General features: G+C 36.1%; 1 protein-coding gene and 1 pseudogene across 2 annotated transcripts in view; one reads left to right on the top strand and one right to left on the bottom strand.

Moving 5' to 3' along the window:
* RAB28 (RAB28, member RAS oncogene family) overlaps positions 1 to 17,059 on the top strand; it is a 154,096-nt gene that overhangs the window by 18,958 nt on the left and 118,079 nt on the right. For both annotated transcript variants that reach the window (XM_001363594.5, XM_007496720.3), the window contains exon 4: positions 11,281 to 11,410. In XM_001363594.5, the coding sequence (XP_001363631.1) occupies positions 11,281 to 11,410 (130 nt within the window). The remainder of the gene's footprint in view (positions 1 to 11,280; positions 11,411 to 17,059) is intronic.
* LOC103102983 (actin-related protein 2/3 complex subunit 1A-like) lies at positions 1,134 to 6,872 on the bottom strand (annotated as a pseudogene).

Here is a 17,059-nt window from a genome sequence, read left to right as displayed (position 1 = left end):
TTAGTGCTCTGTAACCTGTGGCTAACAGGCTAATAACAAACCTCAGTTGGGATGCTTCATTTTGGGAGTTCTTTCCATCTTGGCATCTAAGTGGTTTGCAAATACTGTCCAACTGAGCTGCCACAAAACTGGTGAAGTAGAGTCATTTGTGAAGTGGAACACAACTGCTGTTGTGTGCCAGTATCCCACACAGATGTATCTGCTGTTTTATCACCAACAAAAGAATTTGGTATTTTTATGGTAGCTGAGGACTAAGTAGAGCCAAAAACCTAGTTTCTAGAGACTCACCTCTCTCTTTTTAATATGTATTTTTTATGTAATTGGTGTTTTGCCTCTTTATAAGTTATGCAATTTTTAAAACCTCATGTAAATATTAGTATTCTTTTTTCTAGGTGCCGTTTATGAACCAAAGTATAACACACACCAGCAAATTGAATATTGTATAAGTACCATATTTTAATTTGCACTTTTACATTAAACAAAGTTAAATTGTTCATGGATTATGGATGGAAAATGTTCTTAGCTTGCTATTTTGGAAAGAATTCTTTGCCATCAACAAAACTAAATATCTAAGGATATATAGTAGTAAAGTTTACAGTTATGTCATGAAGTATCCCATGTAATTCTCAACAGCACTAAAACTTCTAAAACGGAGATAAATTATTTCTGTTATGTAAACCTCAAAATTCCTTAGACTTATAAATGTTGGAAATTTCACCATTGGGATATTTCATACTTGGAAAATTTCTTACTAATAGTCTATTGGAATGGGAACCCCATTGGCATGGGAGGTTCCTTCTCTTCCCTTCTTAAGATTACTTTAGGACAGAAACCTTTTGCTGAACAATGGAAAGGACTTTGACCTAAAGTAAAGTAAAGTAAGTCTAAGGATAAGCATAAGTCTAAGGATAAGCATAGTTGGGTGTTTTTTTTTTTTGTTGTTGGGAAAAAGGCAGAATTACCTCAGTGAACAATAAGTACTTGATAATGAAATGATTGGTTCACATAATCTGCAGTGCTAGGTATTAGAGAGAAATATTTTTAATGTCAGATATTCAGTTTGAGCTTTATGATACTTAAATATATAGCAAGTTTTAGGATTGAGATGGGGACTGGACCTCTAATTTCTTTTTTTTTTATTTTTAAATATTTTATTTTCCTAGCAGACAATTTACATAAAATCCCCCTTTAATTTAGTGTGACAAGTTCCCACAATAAACTACTTAAAAGAGCAGCTTTGGTCAAGAATGGAATGAAACAGCCAATCAAAAAGACATCACTGCTGATTTTTTTTAAACCAATATGATCACCAATTATGTTTAAAAAACAACAATAACAAAACATCTGCAAGGGGTATTTTCTCAGTGTTGGCTTGTGGTAGGGTCTTTCCCATCTTCATGCAAGTGCTCGAGCTGCATTCTGTCAAATGTCTGTCATGCTAGAGAGTGGAAATACAGCTTCACATGATTCGTAGCCCCTGGATCGAAGACTCTAAAGTCTTGAAATCCCAAATTGTCATACTCCATCAATGCCAGTGGTGTAAAATTTGCAGCAGTCTTTCTTGTCCACTTCATAAATAGACACTTGGGTGATACTGTTTTGGTGTAGTGTGTCTAGAGCAGTGTTGCGATCCTCAGTTGTGGCTCTCTTGTCCATGTTGTGGAAGCGTTCCATGACAGAGATGTTGCGCTGAATGCTCTGTTTTGGAATGTCTAATTTGGAGACGAAGGTCAAGGGGCCACGATCATCATAATTAAACAGCATTGGGCAGCAGTCATGGCCAGCAGCCACCACGCTATTCTCAGAGACAAACGACACACTCAGGAGTGGGAGGAACTCTGTTTTCAGCTGTGAAACCATCATGTTTTTAGAGGCATCGGCAAATGATACAGTACTATCATGGCTGACCCAAGCGAGGAGGTTCCCACTGGCAGAGAAACTGACCCCATGGACCCAACCACTACTTCCAGTACCACCAGACTCTGACATCAGTTGACCAAAAGGCATATTGGTACCCCATGTAGTACTGGCTGATTTTTCATCAACTTCTTTAATGTAGGCAGAAAATACTCTGCATTTGAAGTCACAAGATCCAGCAGCCAGCAAAAATTGTTGGGGTGCCAGTCCAAACTAAGGACAGTAGAACAAATTGGCTTTTTTGTGTTTGCTCACCCACCAGTCATTTTCAGACTCAAAGTAGCACACAGAAATCAGTCGAGCTCCACTAGCTACAGCAAATTTATTCTCCAGGGGAGACCATTTCACAAAGGTGGCTGCACGATTAATCCTTGATCACCAAGGTTGGCTTCCAGATTCCATCTTTCTGACCCCAGACATAGGCACTGCGGTCTGCCCCACAAGTTACAATGCGATCGCTCTTGGGAGCCCAGTCAATACCTATGATGTGTCCATTGTGCTTCTTCAGTTCATGGGCTTTCATCCATTGGTTCCCATTCTTCTTGTAGATGTGGACTTCGTGATTATTAGGACTAAGGGCAATCTGGGCATGGTCTCTGTTCCAAGCATGGCAAGTGATTGGCTCTAGTAAAAATTGATGTAAGGAAATTATTCTTAGTGTTTTCAAAAGGGAAAAAGCTGGGCTGGGGAGGGTGTGGATGGGCCCCGGAGCGGAGGATTCGCGGACTCTGGTCAGTCAATGTGAATAAGCTCTGGCGGGCGGCAGGAGGAAGATGGAGGCCAGTGGACTTCTAATTTCTAAATTGTGTGTGTGTGTGTGTGTGTGTGTGTGTGTGCGCGCGCGCGCGCCCAGGTGAATGCAGGTCAGCACCAAGAGGGTAAGTGATTTGCTTGGGATCATACAGTCAAATATGTATGATGATTCCTATATCAACTGAATTGCTTCATGTTGTGGAGATAATTTGTTTTCCAGCTGGCTTAATTATGTTCTCTGTGTTTGTAGGTACCTATATAAAATGAAAGTAAGCCTGTAGTATGTGAATGAACAGTTTGGGTCAGGTAGATGTTTTATTCTGAAAAAAGGATGGAATCCTCCTTCCTTTCTAACAAGTACATAATGCAGCCACAGAAATGTTGGTTGTATAGGCTAGTTGTTTTGTTGATTGTACCCCTCTAAGGTTTCAGGAAATATCTCTAGTCTTTAAATTGTGATCATAATGTACATTTATTGATTTTTTTACTTCCAGGCTTTATTCTAACCAAAAGTTGGTTTTCTGATGGGTAAAAAAACCAATATTGAAGGATTCTGTAACCTCCAAGTATAGTGGGAAGATTATAAATTGTGTATCTAGTCATTACTTACCAGCTAGATTTTTATTGTTAGAAAGTTGTGCCCAAAATGTGGTACCCAGTCATTTAATATTACACATGAGAGTTGAGTTGAAAAGGCTTCTTTGGAGCTCAGACCTGAAGATAATTGTATTTGTTTTCCTGAAAGTTTTATTAATGCCTTTTGTTTTTCAATATCACCACAGATATTCATAGCATCCCCTTCTGCTCACAAAGAAAAGCAGTTAAGCAAAACCAAGTCTATCAGCAAATGCAACAATACTTTGCATCTGTAATCTCCTACCTTTCTATTGAGAGGAAAGTGTGATTTTCATCTTTTTCTGGAACATTGCCTTTAATCTAAGTTTAGCTGCTTTTTAGTGTGCCTTTCATTTCTTTTATTGTAGTTGCTTTATATAAAGATACATACACAGACATCTGTATACACACAGACATACGTATAGTCTTCTGTACTTTCCTTGCCCTAGAGCAGTTCATATACATCTGTTCATGTTTCTCTGCATTATTCATATAGGTTGTTCTTGTGGTATAGTTATATTCTGTTACATTTATATAGAACAAAATTTTCAGCTATTCAGCAAATTAGGTACCTTCTCTCTGTCTCTGTCTATCTCTGTCTCTGTCTCTGTCTCTGTCTTCTCACCCTCTCCTTCTCCCTCTCTCTCCCCTTCTCCCCTAACCTGTTCTTTCCCTACCCATCGTGGAATTTCTTGCTATGAATACTTTATTATATATGGAATCTTTCTTAGATCTCTTTGAAGTAAGTGCTAAGTAGTTTAATTGATGGTTCAGAGGGTATGAATAGTTAACAAATTTTTTTCTTACATAATTTCAAATCATTTTCTAGAACACTTGGACCAAATCATGCAAGAAATGCTTTTCTTACCAGAGCCCTTTAAATGCTATTTATGCCTTTTATTACCTTTACAAATTTCAGTCTAAGAGGAATTTTGGGTTTTAATTTATTTTTCTCTTATTAGTGAATTGGACATTTTTCATTAATGATGAAAATTCCTTTGAAAATGGTTTCCATTGCTCACCTATCTAATAGAAAATAGTTCACAGTTTTGTATATTTGTGCCAATTTTCCTATATGTATTAGATAGTTGATTTTTATCTGTAAATATTATTGTATTGAAAGACTTTTTTCTCCAACTCTACAGTTTCTTACAGCCTAGATTCATTTTTCATTTAATTTGTGTAAAACTTAAAAAAATTTAATATAATCAAAGTTTTCTCTTATCTTTTGTGATAGATTTCTGTTTTTGATTATGAATTCTACTCATAACTTCATATATGCACAGCCACTTTCTTCTCTTCTCATCTAATATTTACAGTTGTAACGTTTTATTTTTAGGCCATTCAACATTTTTTTGTGGCATATTGTCCAAGATGTAGCATGAATATTTTTTCTGTCAAACTGTTTTTTAGTTTTAGTTGTTATAAAATAGGGAGTTATTTTTTTGGGTCTTTTTTTCATTTGCCCATGAACCACTAGGCACATATTAAATGTTTCCATGTGCCAGGAAGTGTGCTAGGCTTAGAGGATACTAAATAAAAAACAAACTAATCTTTGCCTTCAAGGAGCTTATAGTCTCCTGAGGTTATAAGGATGGGGAGTTTACAAATAACTAAATGGAGGTAATGCTTGGAGTTACAGTAAGGCAGCAGGATATAGTAGAAGGAGCTGACTTAAGTTAGAGGACCTCAGTTCAAACCTCACAATTGACATATGGTACCTGTATGACCTTGGGAAAGTCACTTACCCTCCCTGAGCTTCAGTTTCCTTATGGGTAAAATTGAGGGGAGGTGACTGGAGTAGAATGCTTTTGAGGTCCCTTTCCAGCTAATACATAGGGTTCAGAGAGTGCTAGGGGGTCAAAATATCTTATTGAATGAGGATATATCCTTGTGTGCCTATCCTTGAAGGGAGTCAGAAGTTCCAAAGTAAATGAAGCATTCCAGGCAATAGCCAATGTTGGGAACATCTCACAATTGAAAACAGCAAGTAAGCTCCTTAGGCTAGAGCATAGATAATAGAAGAGGAGGTCACATGTATCAACCAGAATATTCGTTCGGAACTTGATTGTGAATCAATCAGAATGTCAACAAGCATTTATTAAGTTCCTACAAAGTGGCAAACTATGGGAATACAAAGTTAAAAATGATCTGGTCTGTGCCCTCATATCACTACATGTACTTTTTATGCAGAATGCATATATTCACATATGCATATACACACAGATGTATAAAATAAATGCAAGTTAACTTTTTTTTAAAATCAAAGGTTTTAGCAGTGAGGGGTATCGAGAAAGACTTTGTGTAGAAGGTGGTACTTTAATTGAGTTTTGAAAGAAACTAGGAATTCTAAGAGGTTGGGGTATGGAGAGAGTTCATCCCAAGCTTAAGGCATGAAAATGGAAAAAGGATCCTGTGTTTGAGGAAGAGAAGGAAGGCTAATTTGTCTGGACTGCACAGTGTGAGAAGTAAACTAATGGATTATAAGGCTTGGAAGGTATATTGGAACTAGGTTATGAAGGTCTTTATATAACATGCAGGGGAGTAGATATGTGATCATTGAGACAATAGCAAGCCCTTGGCATTTATCAAGCAGAGGAGCGATATGGTAAGACTTATGTTTTGGGAAACTCATTTTTGTAGCTTTATAGGCATATAGATACATACACACATATAATATATATATATATATGTAAACTTACAGTTATATGTGTATATGTGTATATATAACATGATGCATAATACATAGACAACATATTTGAATATATGTATATATATATCTATGGATGGATTATAGAAGACATAGAGAAGCCAATTATGAAGCTGGTGGAGTAGTTGGAAGATGTAATAAGGACACGTGTATTGTGAGTAGAGAGAAGGAATAGATACATTAAGGAGGTAGAATCAGTAAGACTTGGCTCTAGACTTTATACGAGGAGTCAAATGAGGAAAAAGATGATTCTTAGGTTGTGAGCCATGGTGAATGGAAGAAAGGTGGTGTTCTTGACAGAAAGAGGAAATTTAGATCAAAGACTGTGCTAAGGAGAAAAGATAAGGAACTCTATTTCAAACATGTTGAGTTTTAGTTATCCATAGTATATCTGGATGTAGATGTCCAAAAAGTAGTTGGAGATGAGGGCTAGATATATAGATTTAGAAATAATATTCATTTAAAAAATAGGTGAACCTTTAGAATTGATAAGAACACCAGTAAAAAGCATGTAGATAAATAAAGCCACATGAAGATAGGTGTGTGTGTGTGTGTGTATGCAAGTGTGTGTGCCTACACATAGAGAGTAAAACATGGGTGATAGTTCTATCAAGAAGATTGAGATGTTCTGGCCCAGATAGCTGCCAGAATAGAAAGACTGCCTAGCTCTTAACTATTTAGTTCAGCAAAAATCTTAAATTGACATAAGATTGAATAATTATCAGAAAATATAAGAAACAACTACAGTAAATGACATCTTTTACTCCCCAACTTTTCCAAAGTCAGCTAGAAGCACGGCAGTAGGAAAGGAAGCCACTAGCAAAGCCAGGGTAGGTAAACAAGTGAGTAGCCTCCCAATGTGACCACAGGTAGACATGGGAACTGCAAAGGACTCTTCCCAAAAAACCCCAAGATAATGGGAAATCCATAGTAGTGACCTTGGGATTCAGTATGAGGGGGGTAGTGACAATTTTAATGTAGCCACACTTGGAGTGATATAGCCCAGGTAACCAAACATCTCTAACATTTCCCTGATATGCCAGAGAAGGCCCCAAAATTATCTTCAAAGATCTTGGAGTAGCATAACCCTGGGAGTGAGAAGTCTTTGCTGGAACCCCGGTGACACAGGATGAGACTCAGAAGAACCCAACATAAAAATGCAGTAATAAGAGGAACCTGGCCTTGGTACCCAATAAAAGAACTAATGTTGTTAGAATATGGCATCATTTTAAGAGATGATTGTAGCTGTGGAGATGCCTCCAAATAACTCTGAAATGCCTATAGGCAGAGAATCAAAGGAAAAGATGAATTTTCTTCAAGGGCTATATGAATGCCTAGTAGAAATGATGCAAGAGAGGAAAAAGGGAATGAAAGCTATGGAGGGAGAAGAATACTTTAGAAAGTGGTAAACAGCTAGGCAGCTAGTGGCTGAGTGGATAGAAAATCAGGCCTAGAGGTGGGAGGTCCTGAGATAAAATCTGATCTCAGATAATTCCTAGTCATGTGACCTTGGGCAAGTCATTCATCCTCCATTGCCTATCCCTTATCACTCTTCTGCTTTGGAACCAGTACATAGTATTGATTCTAAGATGAAAGGAAAAGTTTAAAAAAAAGTGGTAAACCTCACCCAAGTAATACACTCTCTGAAAATTAGACGAGACAAGATAGAAATTGATGACTCCATGAGATAGCAAGAAATGGTATAACAAAATGAAAAGATGGAAAAAACAGAAAAATATGCAAGTTTTCAATATTAGAAATAATTGAACTGGAAAGCAGGTCAAAGAGAAATAACTTAAAAGAATCAACCTGAAAGCCATGGTTAGAAAAAATCCTGGATGCTATATTTCAGGAAATCAAATGAAAACTATCCAGAACTCTTTGTACCAAGGGGCAATGCGAAGATAGAAATAGTCCACTTATTACCTTTTTTTAAAAGAAATCTCAAAAGGAAAAGCCCTAACCAAAATCCCAAACTTCCACATCAAATTAAAATGTTATAGGTATCCAGAAAGAAATACCTCAAGTAACAAGGAATCAAGGTCAGAACTGAAAAAACCCTGACAACTTCAATGAAAACAAGAAGAGATTTTAGAATATAATATTCCAAAAGGCAAAAAAGAGAAATTTATAAACAAGAATAACTTACCCTACAAAGCTGACTACAATCCTAGAGGGGAAAAAATGGATCTTCAGTGGAATAGAGTAAGAAGCCTTTCTCATGAAAATATTAGAGCTGAGTGGGAACTTCTAAATGTAAGCACAATAGTTAAGAAAACATAGAAAGGTATATTTATTTGAGAAATCAGAAGGTATATGATGATGTAGTGCTAGTATTCTATTTGGGGAGCAGAAACAAGTGTCCTTTCAAAACCTTATTGTTTCTGTTCCTGAGATTTCAGAGGGGAAACAGAAGAGAGAGTAAAATGAAGAATATACTTGTATAGAAAGGAGGAAGAAATAGATGAACTTGCTCTTTCTCATAATAGGGATACCAGAGAAGAAAGAGTATGGTAACATAGAGTGAGGAATGAGAGAATGGTCACTCGATGATTCTCACTCTTACCTAAAATGGAGAAAGGAGGGTTCAACATACATATACAAATACTTTGGTGTAGAAATACATCAGATTCACAGGGAAACAAGTGAGGTTCAAGAGAGGGTAAAGTGAGGGGGGGATGATTGATTTTTCACTAGTGGAATTTAGCAGAAGTCAAGCAAGAGTGAAGAAGGCAGATCAGGGAGCAGCCCAGGGCTCAGATTTGGAAAGAATGAGAGGTGATAGGATGGGCAGTTTAGACATTCAGATCTGGTTCAATCAGTATAGCTGAACTGGTGAAATGGAGGATCGAGATTGGAAGTTATGAAAATGAAGCAAAAGTGGGTATCATTGCCTGGTGTGATAATTAAAATGTTTGGGAGCAAGGGAAATATATATATCAATTATGACCGCTGAAATATGTTTTCTACTGTGTCTTGGTTTTATATAAATATAAGATGGTCGCCAGGGAATATATTCCCAATTTATTAATATGCCCAAGCCAACTGGGTTTTATAGAGAAATTTAATTTATAATACACTGATTAATCAATAGAAAAAGAGAGAAAGTAAGAAAGGAATAAGAATGAATAAATCAGTCAGTTGGTTTTATCACTCACCCAAGATCTCTCTAGGTAAGGCTTCTCATGCCAACCTCAGGCTCCACCTTCAAGAGAGCCTCCTTTCGAGAAATGTTTCCAGAGAATTCTCCTCCTTCAGAGCCAGCCTTCTCTCCTGGTCCTCCCACAGAGCAACCTCCTCAGTCCTCCTTCAGAGCCACCTCACTCAGAGCAAAACCTCTTCCTTCTCTCCTCAGACCCCGCTATCTTTAAGGAAACCATCTAAGTCCCCTCCCCTCAGTTCTCACATCTACCAATCACTGTCGATGTCTCTCCTGTGCCAATGGTGGCTCTAGCTTAACCCAGGACCGCCCAGAGTTCTGTTTCCTTTGCACATGTCTGCTCAAATAATTAAATCTTGATCTATGCTACAGCCCTTTCTAAATCCTGTTACTTTGAGTAGGGTGGAGATTGTAAGTTCCAAGACCTGGTTCTGTCATTCCAAGTATCTCTATTGTATCAATTCTAAAATCAATCATGATTCAAAGAACTTCCTGTTCTATGTTTAAGTATAGGTCAAAGCCCTTTCCATTGTTTAGCAAAAAGTTTCTGTCCTAAAGTAGTCTTAAGTAGGGAGGAGAAGGATCCTCCCATGCCAAGGAGTTTCACATTCCAATAGAGTTCTTACTATCAGTAGGAAATTTTTTCCAAGTATGAAATTTCCCAGTGGTGAAATTTCCAACATTCATAAGTCTAAGAAATTTTAAGGTTTACACTGGGCTGTCAAAGAAGCCTAGAGTGATTGGAAGTTGCTGTAAGGAGGAGAGGTTTAGTAGGACAGTGCTTGAAAAAACACTGAGTTTAGCAATAGTGAGTTTAAACTCTATCCTTGACAATTATTACCTTTGTAATCTGGGACAAATCACTTAAACTTCTTGGGCCTCAATTTCCTTATTTCTAAAATGATAGAGCTTAATGAGATGGCCTTGGAAATACTTTACAGTTCTATATCTATGATCCTGTGATCAGAGAAAGGAAACTGAGACATCTTGGTGTTACAGAGTTAAAATACTTGTGGATGATGAGGAGATCAAAGAAATTAATGTCCATTTGTGTGATTGAGAATAGTGCAGGTATAGATCATAGGAGTCAAGAGGATGATGAATTGGAAGAAATCCCCAAATTTATAAAACTGGAATTGGTATGGAGAAGAAAATATAAATATTGCAGGAAAAGAGCCACTGAGTACCAATTATATGACCAGAACATCATTGTAGGCATTTGACCAAAAGTTGGATGGAAATTAGTAATATATCTATTCACACATACATAATGATGCAGTATATTAAGGGGTGTGATAAGCAAAATCCAGGAATTAGATTAGATATTTATTAGAATATTATATCCTTTCTTTTAAAGAGGTTATAGAAAAACCAGAGATGGTTTTGGGATGAAACCCTTGAGGAAAGATGAAGGAAATAAGCTTTCCTTTACTCAGGAAAAATGAAGACTTATCTTCCCATCTATATGAAGTTTTATTGTGAGGAGGAGGCTATTGCTATCAGGTTATTTATCATATACTTAGAGGACCAAACAAAAATTTGCTTGAGTGGCAAAGTAGAAAGTTTAGTTACTGAAATTGAGAGGTTATGGACAATCTAGTCTTGGGAGATATTTTAAAATACCATCAACTGATAGTTTTTTGTTGGGTGGTTTTGACATTTAGTTGTATGAAGTATATAGTCATTTATATTTTTTATATTTATTTAATTTCTTTACTGTAGTCAACTAAACTTTATTGTAGGAACTTTTAAAATGGATAACCTATGTACTTTTAATAAAATCCATAGAAATCATATTTTAATCTATGTATTTATTTTAATTGTCTTCCTTTGTGATCTTGAGAAAGTCACTGAACATCCTTGTGTTTCAGTTTCCTCATCTATAAAATGTGCTAGTTAAGTTCTCTTGTAGCTCTAAATATGTAATCCTAAAGTAAGTCAGCATTATGCAGCAGCTCGTCCTCACTTGACCATATTTAGTTTAAAGTAAGAATGTTTTTCTGTTCTGAGACTTTTGGATGGTGATATCTGAGATTTTGTAGAAGAATAAGAATAGTTTTAATGTATCTTGCTTATGTACTGGCCAGGAGTTGTTTATAAACATGGTATAACTCTTTTGCAACAGGGAATTCTCTTGGTCTATGACATTACAAATTACCAAAGCTTTGAGAATTTAGAAGACTGGTATAACATGGTGAAGAAAGTGAATGAAGAGTCAGAAACACAGCCATTGGTGGCCTTGGTGGGCAATAAAAGTAAGTGGTTTTAATACTAATTAATATTGAATAAAATTTCTTTCCTTAAAATAAATACAACAAGCCTAGTGCTCTTATTTGTGAAAAATAGTTAATATACTTGGATACATTTGTAGAAATAGAGCCTTTATAGAATGCCCAGATTGTGAGAACTGAAAATATCCTTCAATGTGTATAGTTTTTTTTTTTAGTAACTGTTATGATTGGTTAATTATGACATGATTACTGCTTTAAGCAGTTCTCTTAAGGTAAGTGCAATACTGATAGTGTTCACTTAGGCTTCCTGTGTTTTGAACATGCCATTTGGGCTATTAAGATTATCAATAGAGCTGCAGATTTTGTTTCAGTACTTGACCTCTTTGATATTATGCCCCAGAGATTTTTTGGAAAGATGCGATTCCTAAAGTGATTCTGCTTTAGGGAAGTTTAAGGTAATTTCTAATTTATATTCAGCACTAGAGTACTATCATATTCCAGGTAAAACTTGAGAGATTAATGTCTTAAGGGTGAAAACTACCCAATAGAGATTTTCAGTGTTTAATATTCGGACTACAGTGGCCTGTTGCTTACTCTCACTTGAGGTTAGAACCAGAGAAAATTGCAGTGTTGAAGGAATTAGATTTACGTGTAAGGAACTAATTCCTATCAATGAAAGTTGTTAAATATTTTTAATATTTAAAATAAATTACCAAGGGAATTAACATTCTCCAAAGGCCTTTTAAAAAAAGTAAGTTGTTTATAGAATGCTTAAAATGTAGTTTTTCTGAAGACAGAACCCAGGTTTCTTCTTTTATTATTTTGTGGATCTAGATGGCTCTACATGTATAAAATGGGGTGGGAGAAGATAGAGAATTTATTTTGATTCTAGCACAAAGTATTATAATGATTCAGATAAAACTTTGATTATGTTTTATAGAAAGTGATTTTGCCTGTCTTGACATGGTTCAATTTGGGTAGAAAAAAATTTTTATAAAGCTTTAGCCAGTTTTATTTGTAGCATATTGGTTGTGTTTACATTTTTCTATCTACTTCCCGTGGAAACCTGGCTCTCAATCCACCAAGCTACCCAGCTGCCCCCTAGTTCTGTGTTTTCTGAATAATGTTCGATTTAAATTTCAAACGAGTTTATGCTAGAATAAACATATTTTTTCTTCAAAGAAAAATCTATATGTATGTGAAAATGTTGGACTTAAAAGCAGTAGTAACATGGAAAATCATATTAATAGCTTTATTCTGTTTTGATCACTATTGAAATAGAATCATATATTCTAAGCTTGGTTTGTATTTAATTTGTACTATTCTTGGCAACCTAGAAGGTGAGTGTTAAAAACTAATGTAGTTACTAGGAAATACCAGTAATAGTGGGCTGATATTTTTATTCTAAACAAAGGATTACATGGATAAATTAAAGGGAAAAATGGTAGAAGTAGTTTTCTCTAGACAACTGGCTTACTCATTAATTTTCCAAGTTCGCTCATATCTTTCCACTTTTGCTTACATCAGATTCTTTCTACTTGTGTAAATCTTAGCTTTCTTCAAGGCTCACCTTAGGTTCTTTTTTCTCTATGACCTTAATTTCTCTTGACTTCAGTTACTGTTCTCTTCTTTTGACTCTCTGAGCTCTGGTAGCCTATACAACTCTGTTACTTAGCATATGCATCGAATGTTACTTTTTCTGTATATGTCACGTTTCACCAAATAAGATTGTACTGTAGTCCCTTCCAGGGAAAGGATCCTCACTTTGACAAAGATCAAATGAGATGAGTGCTTTCCAGACTATAAAATGCTATACAAGTACTTAAAAAACAATACAATTTAAAATATGTAAAGATTAAAATTTAGGAATATGGGGAGACTGAGGCATGTAGAAATTAGTTTCTCTCTGCAAGGAGTATTATATTTTTTAGAGGTTTATTAAAGATTAAGGATTAAAGAATATACAAGTAAGAAACATGTGCCTAGGCCAGAGGCCTAGACAAAATAACCTCACATCATGGAAGAGATGCCTCTGCTCCAAAACGGAAGTCCAAAAGAAGAAAAGAGAGCCCCAGAAACCTTTGCCACCAGCTTAAATCCTTCCTCGATCTCGCCCACCTCAGAATACCCGTGAGATTACAAAGCATTTTGGGGAAGTGGAGCAAAGGCTTGTGGGGATTGTAGTCCTGTATTTGAGTCTATTTTTTACAAATAATACATGTTGAATATCAACATTGCTTTAAAATAATAATAATCATAATAATGCATCTTTTTATGCCCTGAGGGACTAACATAGTGACCTTACAAATAATAGGTGCTTAATAAATGTCTGATGATGATTTTGATTAAGCAGATGGTTCCTCCAGAAATTGCTTCTCACTTTTTTTAAGTATCCAACTTGGGTAAGTCTTGGTGATTTTGACTTTTGGTCTCATTCTAGGAGCAGTGTACTATCCAGTGCACCACCAGCTAGACAAGTTACTTGAAGGAAAGAGACCATGGTGTACTTTTTTAAATTCCACTTTAAAGGCAATTTGGTAGCACAGATATGTTCCTGGCTTCTAGGAAGATTTAAGTTCAACTCCAGTCACAGGCATATACTTGTGTGACTCTAAGTGAGTCATGTAGTTTGTCAATGCTTTAGATACTCTCTATTACTCTTAAAATGCACAAAAGTTTGTTAGTCTACATCAAGAGAGAGAATTACCTCATCTGGGATTTTCCTATACCAATGAAATCACAGGCCCCTATTCCTCTTCTATGTGCCATATACATTTGTACTCAATAATATTTTGATTTTTTTTGATGACTAAAGGATATTTGTCTTCTTCTGTGGTTAAAATTGGTAGCATTGGCTTTTGGCAAATGCCTGCACGTTCCCTCCCTGCCTCCCAACTCTCTACTAGTCATTGGTAGTAACCAATCAATCATCAAATATTTATTGAGCATCAACTATGTGCCAGACAATATGCTAGGCACTGAGAATATAAAGATGACAATGACTTAGATTCTGTCCTCAAGGAGCTTCTTTTGGAGGAGAGAACATACATAATATACAGAATCAACACAAAAATTGAGTAGCTGATGGATGCAGGAAAATGGCAGTTGCAGAAGGTTAGAAAGGGCTTCATGTGCTATCTTCAGAGATGATAGTATTTAAATTGGTTCTTGAAGGAAATAATGGATTCCACCAGTTAAATTGATGATATGCATTCCAGGTAGAGATAGCCAGTGAAAAGGCCTCCCAACTGGGGAATATAGTGCTGTATGTGAGGATTAAAGAGAAACCCAGTTTGGATGGATTGTACAGGGGAAGAATGATGTGTTGTGAGGCTGGAAAGACAAGTTAGGGCTAGGTGGTGAAAGACTTTCAAAACCAAACTGTAGCATTTACATTTGATTCTAGAGGTAATAGGGAGCCACTGGAGTTTGAGTGGAGGAGCGAAATGTGCTTAAGGAGAAATTCTTTAGCAACTGAGTGGAGGATGGATTGAAGAAGGGAGAGACTTGAGGTTGGGAGTCAGAAATAAGTCCAAATGAGAGGTGATGAGACCCTAAACTAAGAGGGTGACTGAGTGAGTGGGGAGAAAAGAATTCATGTGAGAAATTTTGTGGAGATAGAAACTGCAAGATTTGTCAAGTGGTTAGATATGTAGAATGAATGAGAATAAGTAAGATGAGAGACTGAAAGGATGGTAATAACCTTGACACAAATTGGAAGAAGTTGTTTGAGAGGGCAGATAATGAATTCTGTTTTGTATACTGAGTTTGAGACATGAGTATGGGACATCCACTTTGAAAAGTCCAGTTAGTAGTTGATGATACTGGTCTGAAGCTTAGGAGAAAGAGTGGAACTATGAATAAACACAACCCCAGATTTATATATATGCATATATATATATATAAATATGTATGTGTTTGTATGTATATATGCATGCATATATGTGAATTATTTGCATAGAGGTGATAATTTAACCCCATGGATGCTAATGAAATTTTCTAGAGAAAAAGCAGAGAGACAGAAGAGAAAAGAAGACCAGGACAGAATTTTGGAGTCTACTTACTGGGTGTGTGCTATTGAAGGATGAGTCAGAAAAGGAGGTTGAGAAATGGGCAAACAGGTAGGAGAAGAACCTGATGGAAGTAGTCAAGAAAACTCAGGTAGGAGAAAGAATCCAGGAAGAGACAGTCAGCAATATCAAATGTAGCAGGTTATCTGGGAAAGAAAGGAATGATATAGGACAGTAGCTTGAAGGGATGGTAAGACATCTAATGACTTTTTTTTAATGATGGGAGAAATTTAGTATCTTGGTAGTAAACAGAGGAGTTAGTAGATAGAAAGATATTGATTAGAGGTGAGAGATAATTATTGAAGGGACATTCTGAGGAGGATGGAAGGGGATGGGATTAAGGGCCTTGTCATTATTTTAGACTTGTATAAAGGAGAAGATAAAGGGATAATGTTAAGATGAAGAGAAGGTTGCTGCTTGTCAGCTCTGGGAGAGGGGAGGGAAGAGGGAAAGGAGAGAACAGGAATCATGTAACTATGGAAAAATAGTCTAAAAATAATGTGAAAATTAAAAAAAAGATGAAGGCGAGAAAAGAGAGCTAACATTAAATGAATTTTATTTTCTCAATAAAAATATGATTGCTGATTGGATGAAAGAGGGGTAAGGTGCTACAGCTTTAGGGAAAGATGTTTGGGACAGGTTGTAGGGAGTGAGATCAAGAATCCATAAGGTAGATTTAAAAGATTTTCTTTTTTTTTTCCAATGATGGCCCAGGTGAAGTTAGATAACAAATTTATAATTGATCAATCCATTTGACTCTGCTGCATGAGTTCCTTTAGTTACATTTGATAATGTGAGTAGAAGTGTAAGAAATGAATGGCAGAAATAACCCAGAGTTTGGCATTTGTTAAGGCATGAGCATCAGTAGGACAAGAGGGCAAGGGAATCAAGTACAGAGGACAGTATAGAATTGAACTATTTAGCTATGGGGTCAGGATTAATGAAACTATAGCCAGGGACATGAACTGAGAGAGAGAAGAATTGGGGGTTATGATGAGAACAAAGAATAGATTTAGAAAGGGAATGGCATACAGAGAGATATAAGATAGAATTTGCTAAAGGATTTGCAATTTAGATCATACTGCCTATTACCCCTCTTAAATCTTTTTTTTTTTTTTTGTTCTATTATAATAGGCTCAGTCTTCAAGAATAATGCCAACCAAAAGGTAAGAGTTTATAGTGGCATTTTTCTTGGCGAAAGTTGGCAAAATAACAATAGCCTTAGTTTAAAAAAGACATTTATACATCTGATTATAAAGTTGGTTAGAATTCCTGGTCTAGTCATAAGAAGATTTATAAAAAACCAGAAATACATTTTGACTAAATTTAGTTTGGTACTTAATTACTTCAGTTTTCCACCAGATTTTCCAAAATTAGATAGTTCTTAGTTCCTATCCTATTCAGTAACTAAGAAAAACAAATATAGTTGTATGGCAGTCCCCAGGCTAGAGCAGTAGACAGATTTTATTAATGAGAGGAGGGCCTGGTTTCTTAGAAGGTGGAATGGAGAGGGTGGATAGATACAATATATAGAGAAAGATATGGTAGTAATAGTGAGAGTAATCAGGTCCCTCAGGGTTTATGGAGACACTATGCTTTCTTG

The sequence above is a fragment of the Monodelphis domestica genome, chromosome 6, assembly GCF_027887165.1.
Source record: "Monodelphis domestica isolate mMonDom1 chromosome 6, mMonDom1.pri, whole genome shotgun sequence".
In the NCBI taxonomy this organism is placed as follows: domain Eukaryota; kingdom Metazoa; phylum Chordata; class Mammalia; order Didelphimorphia; family Didelphidae; genus Monodelphis; species Monodelphis domestica.
This window is presented reverse-complemented; position numbering and strand designations above follow the sequence as displayed.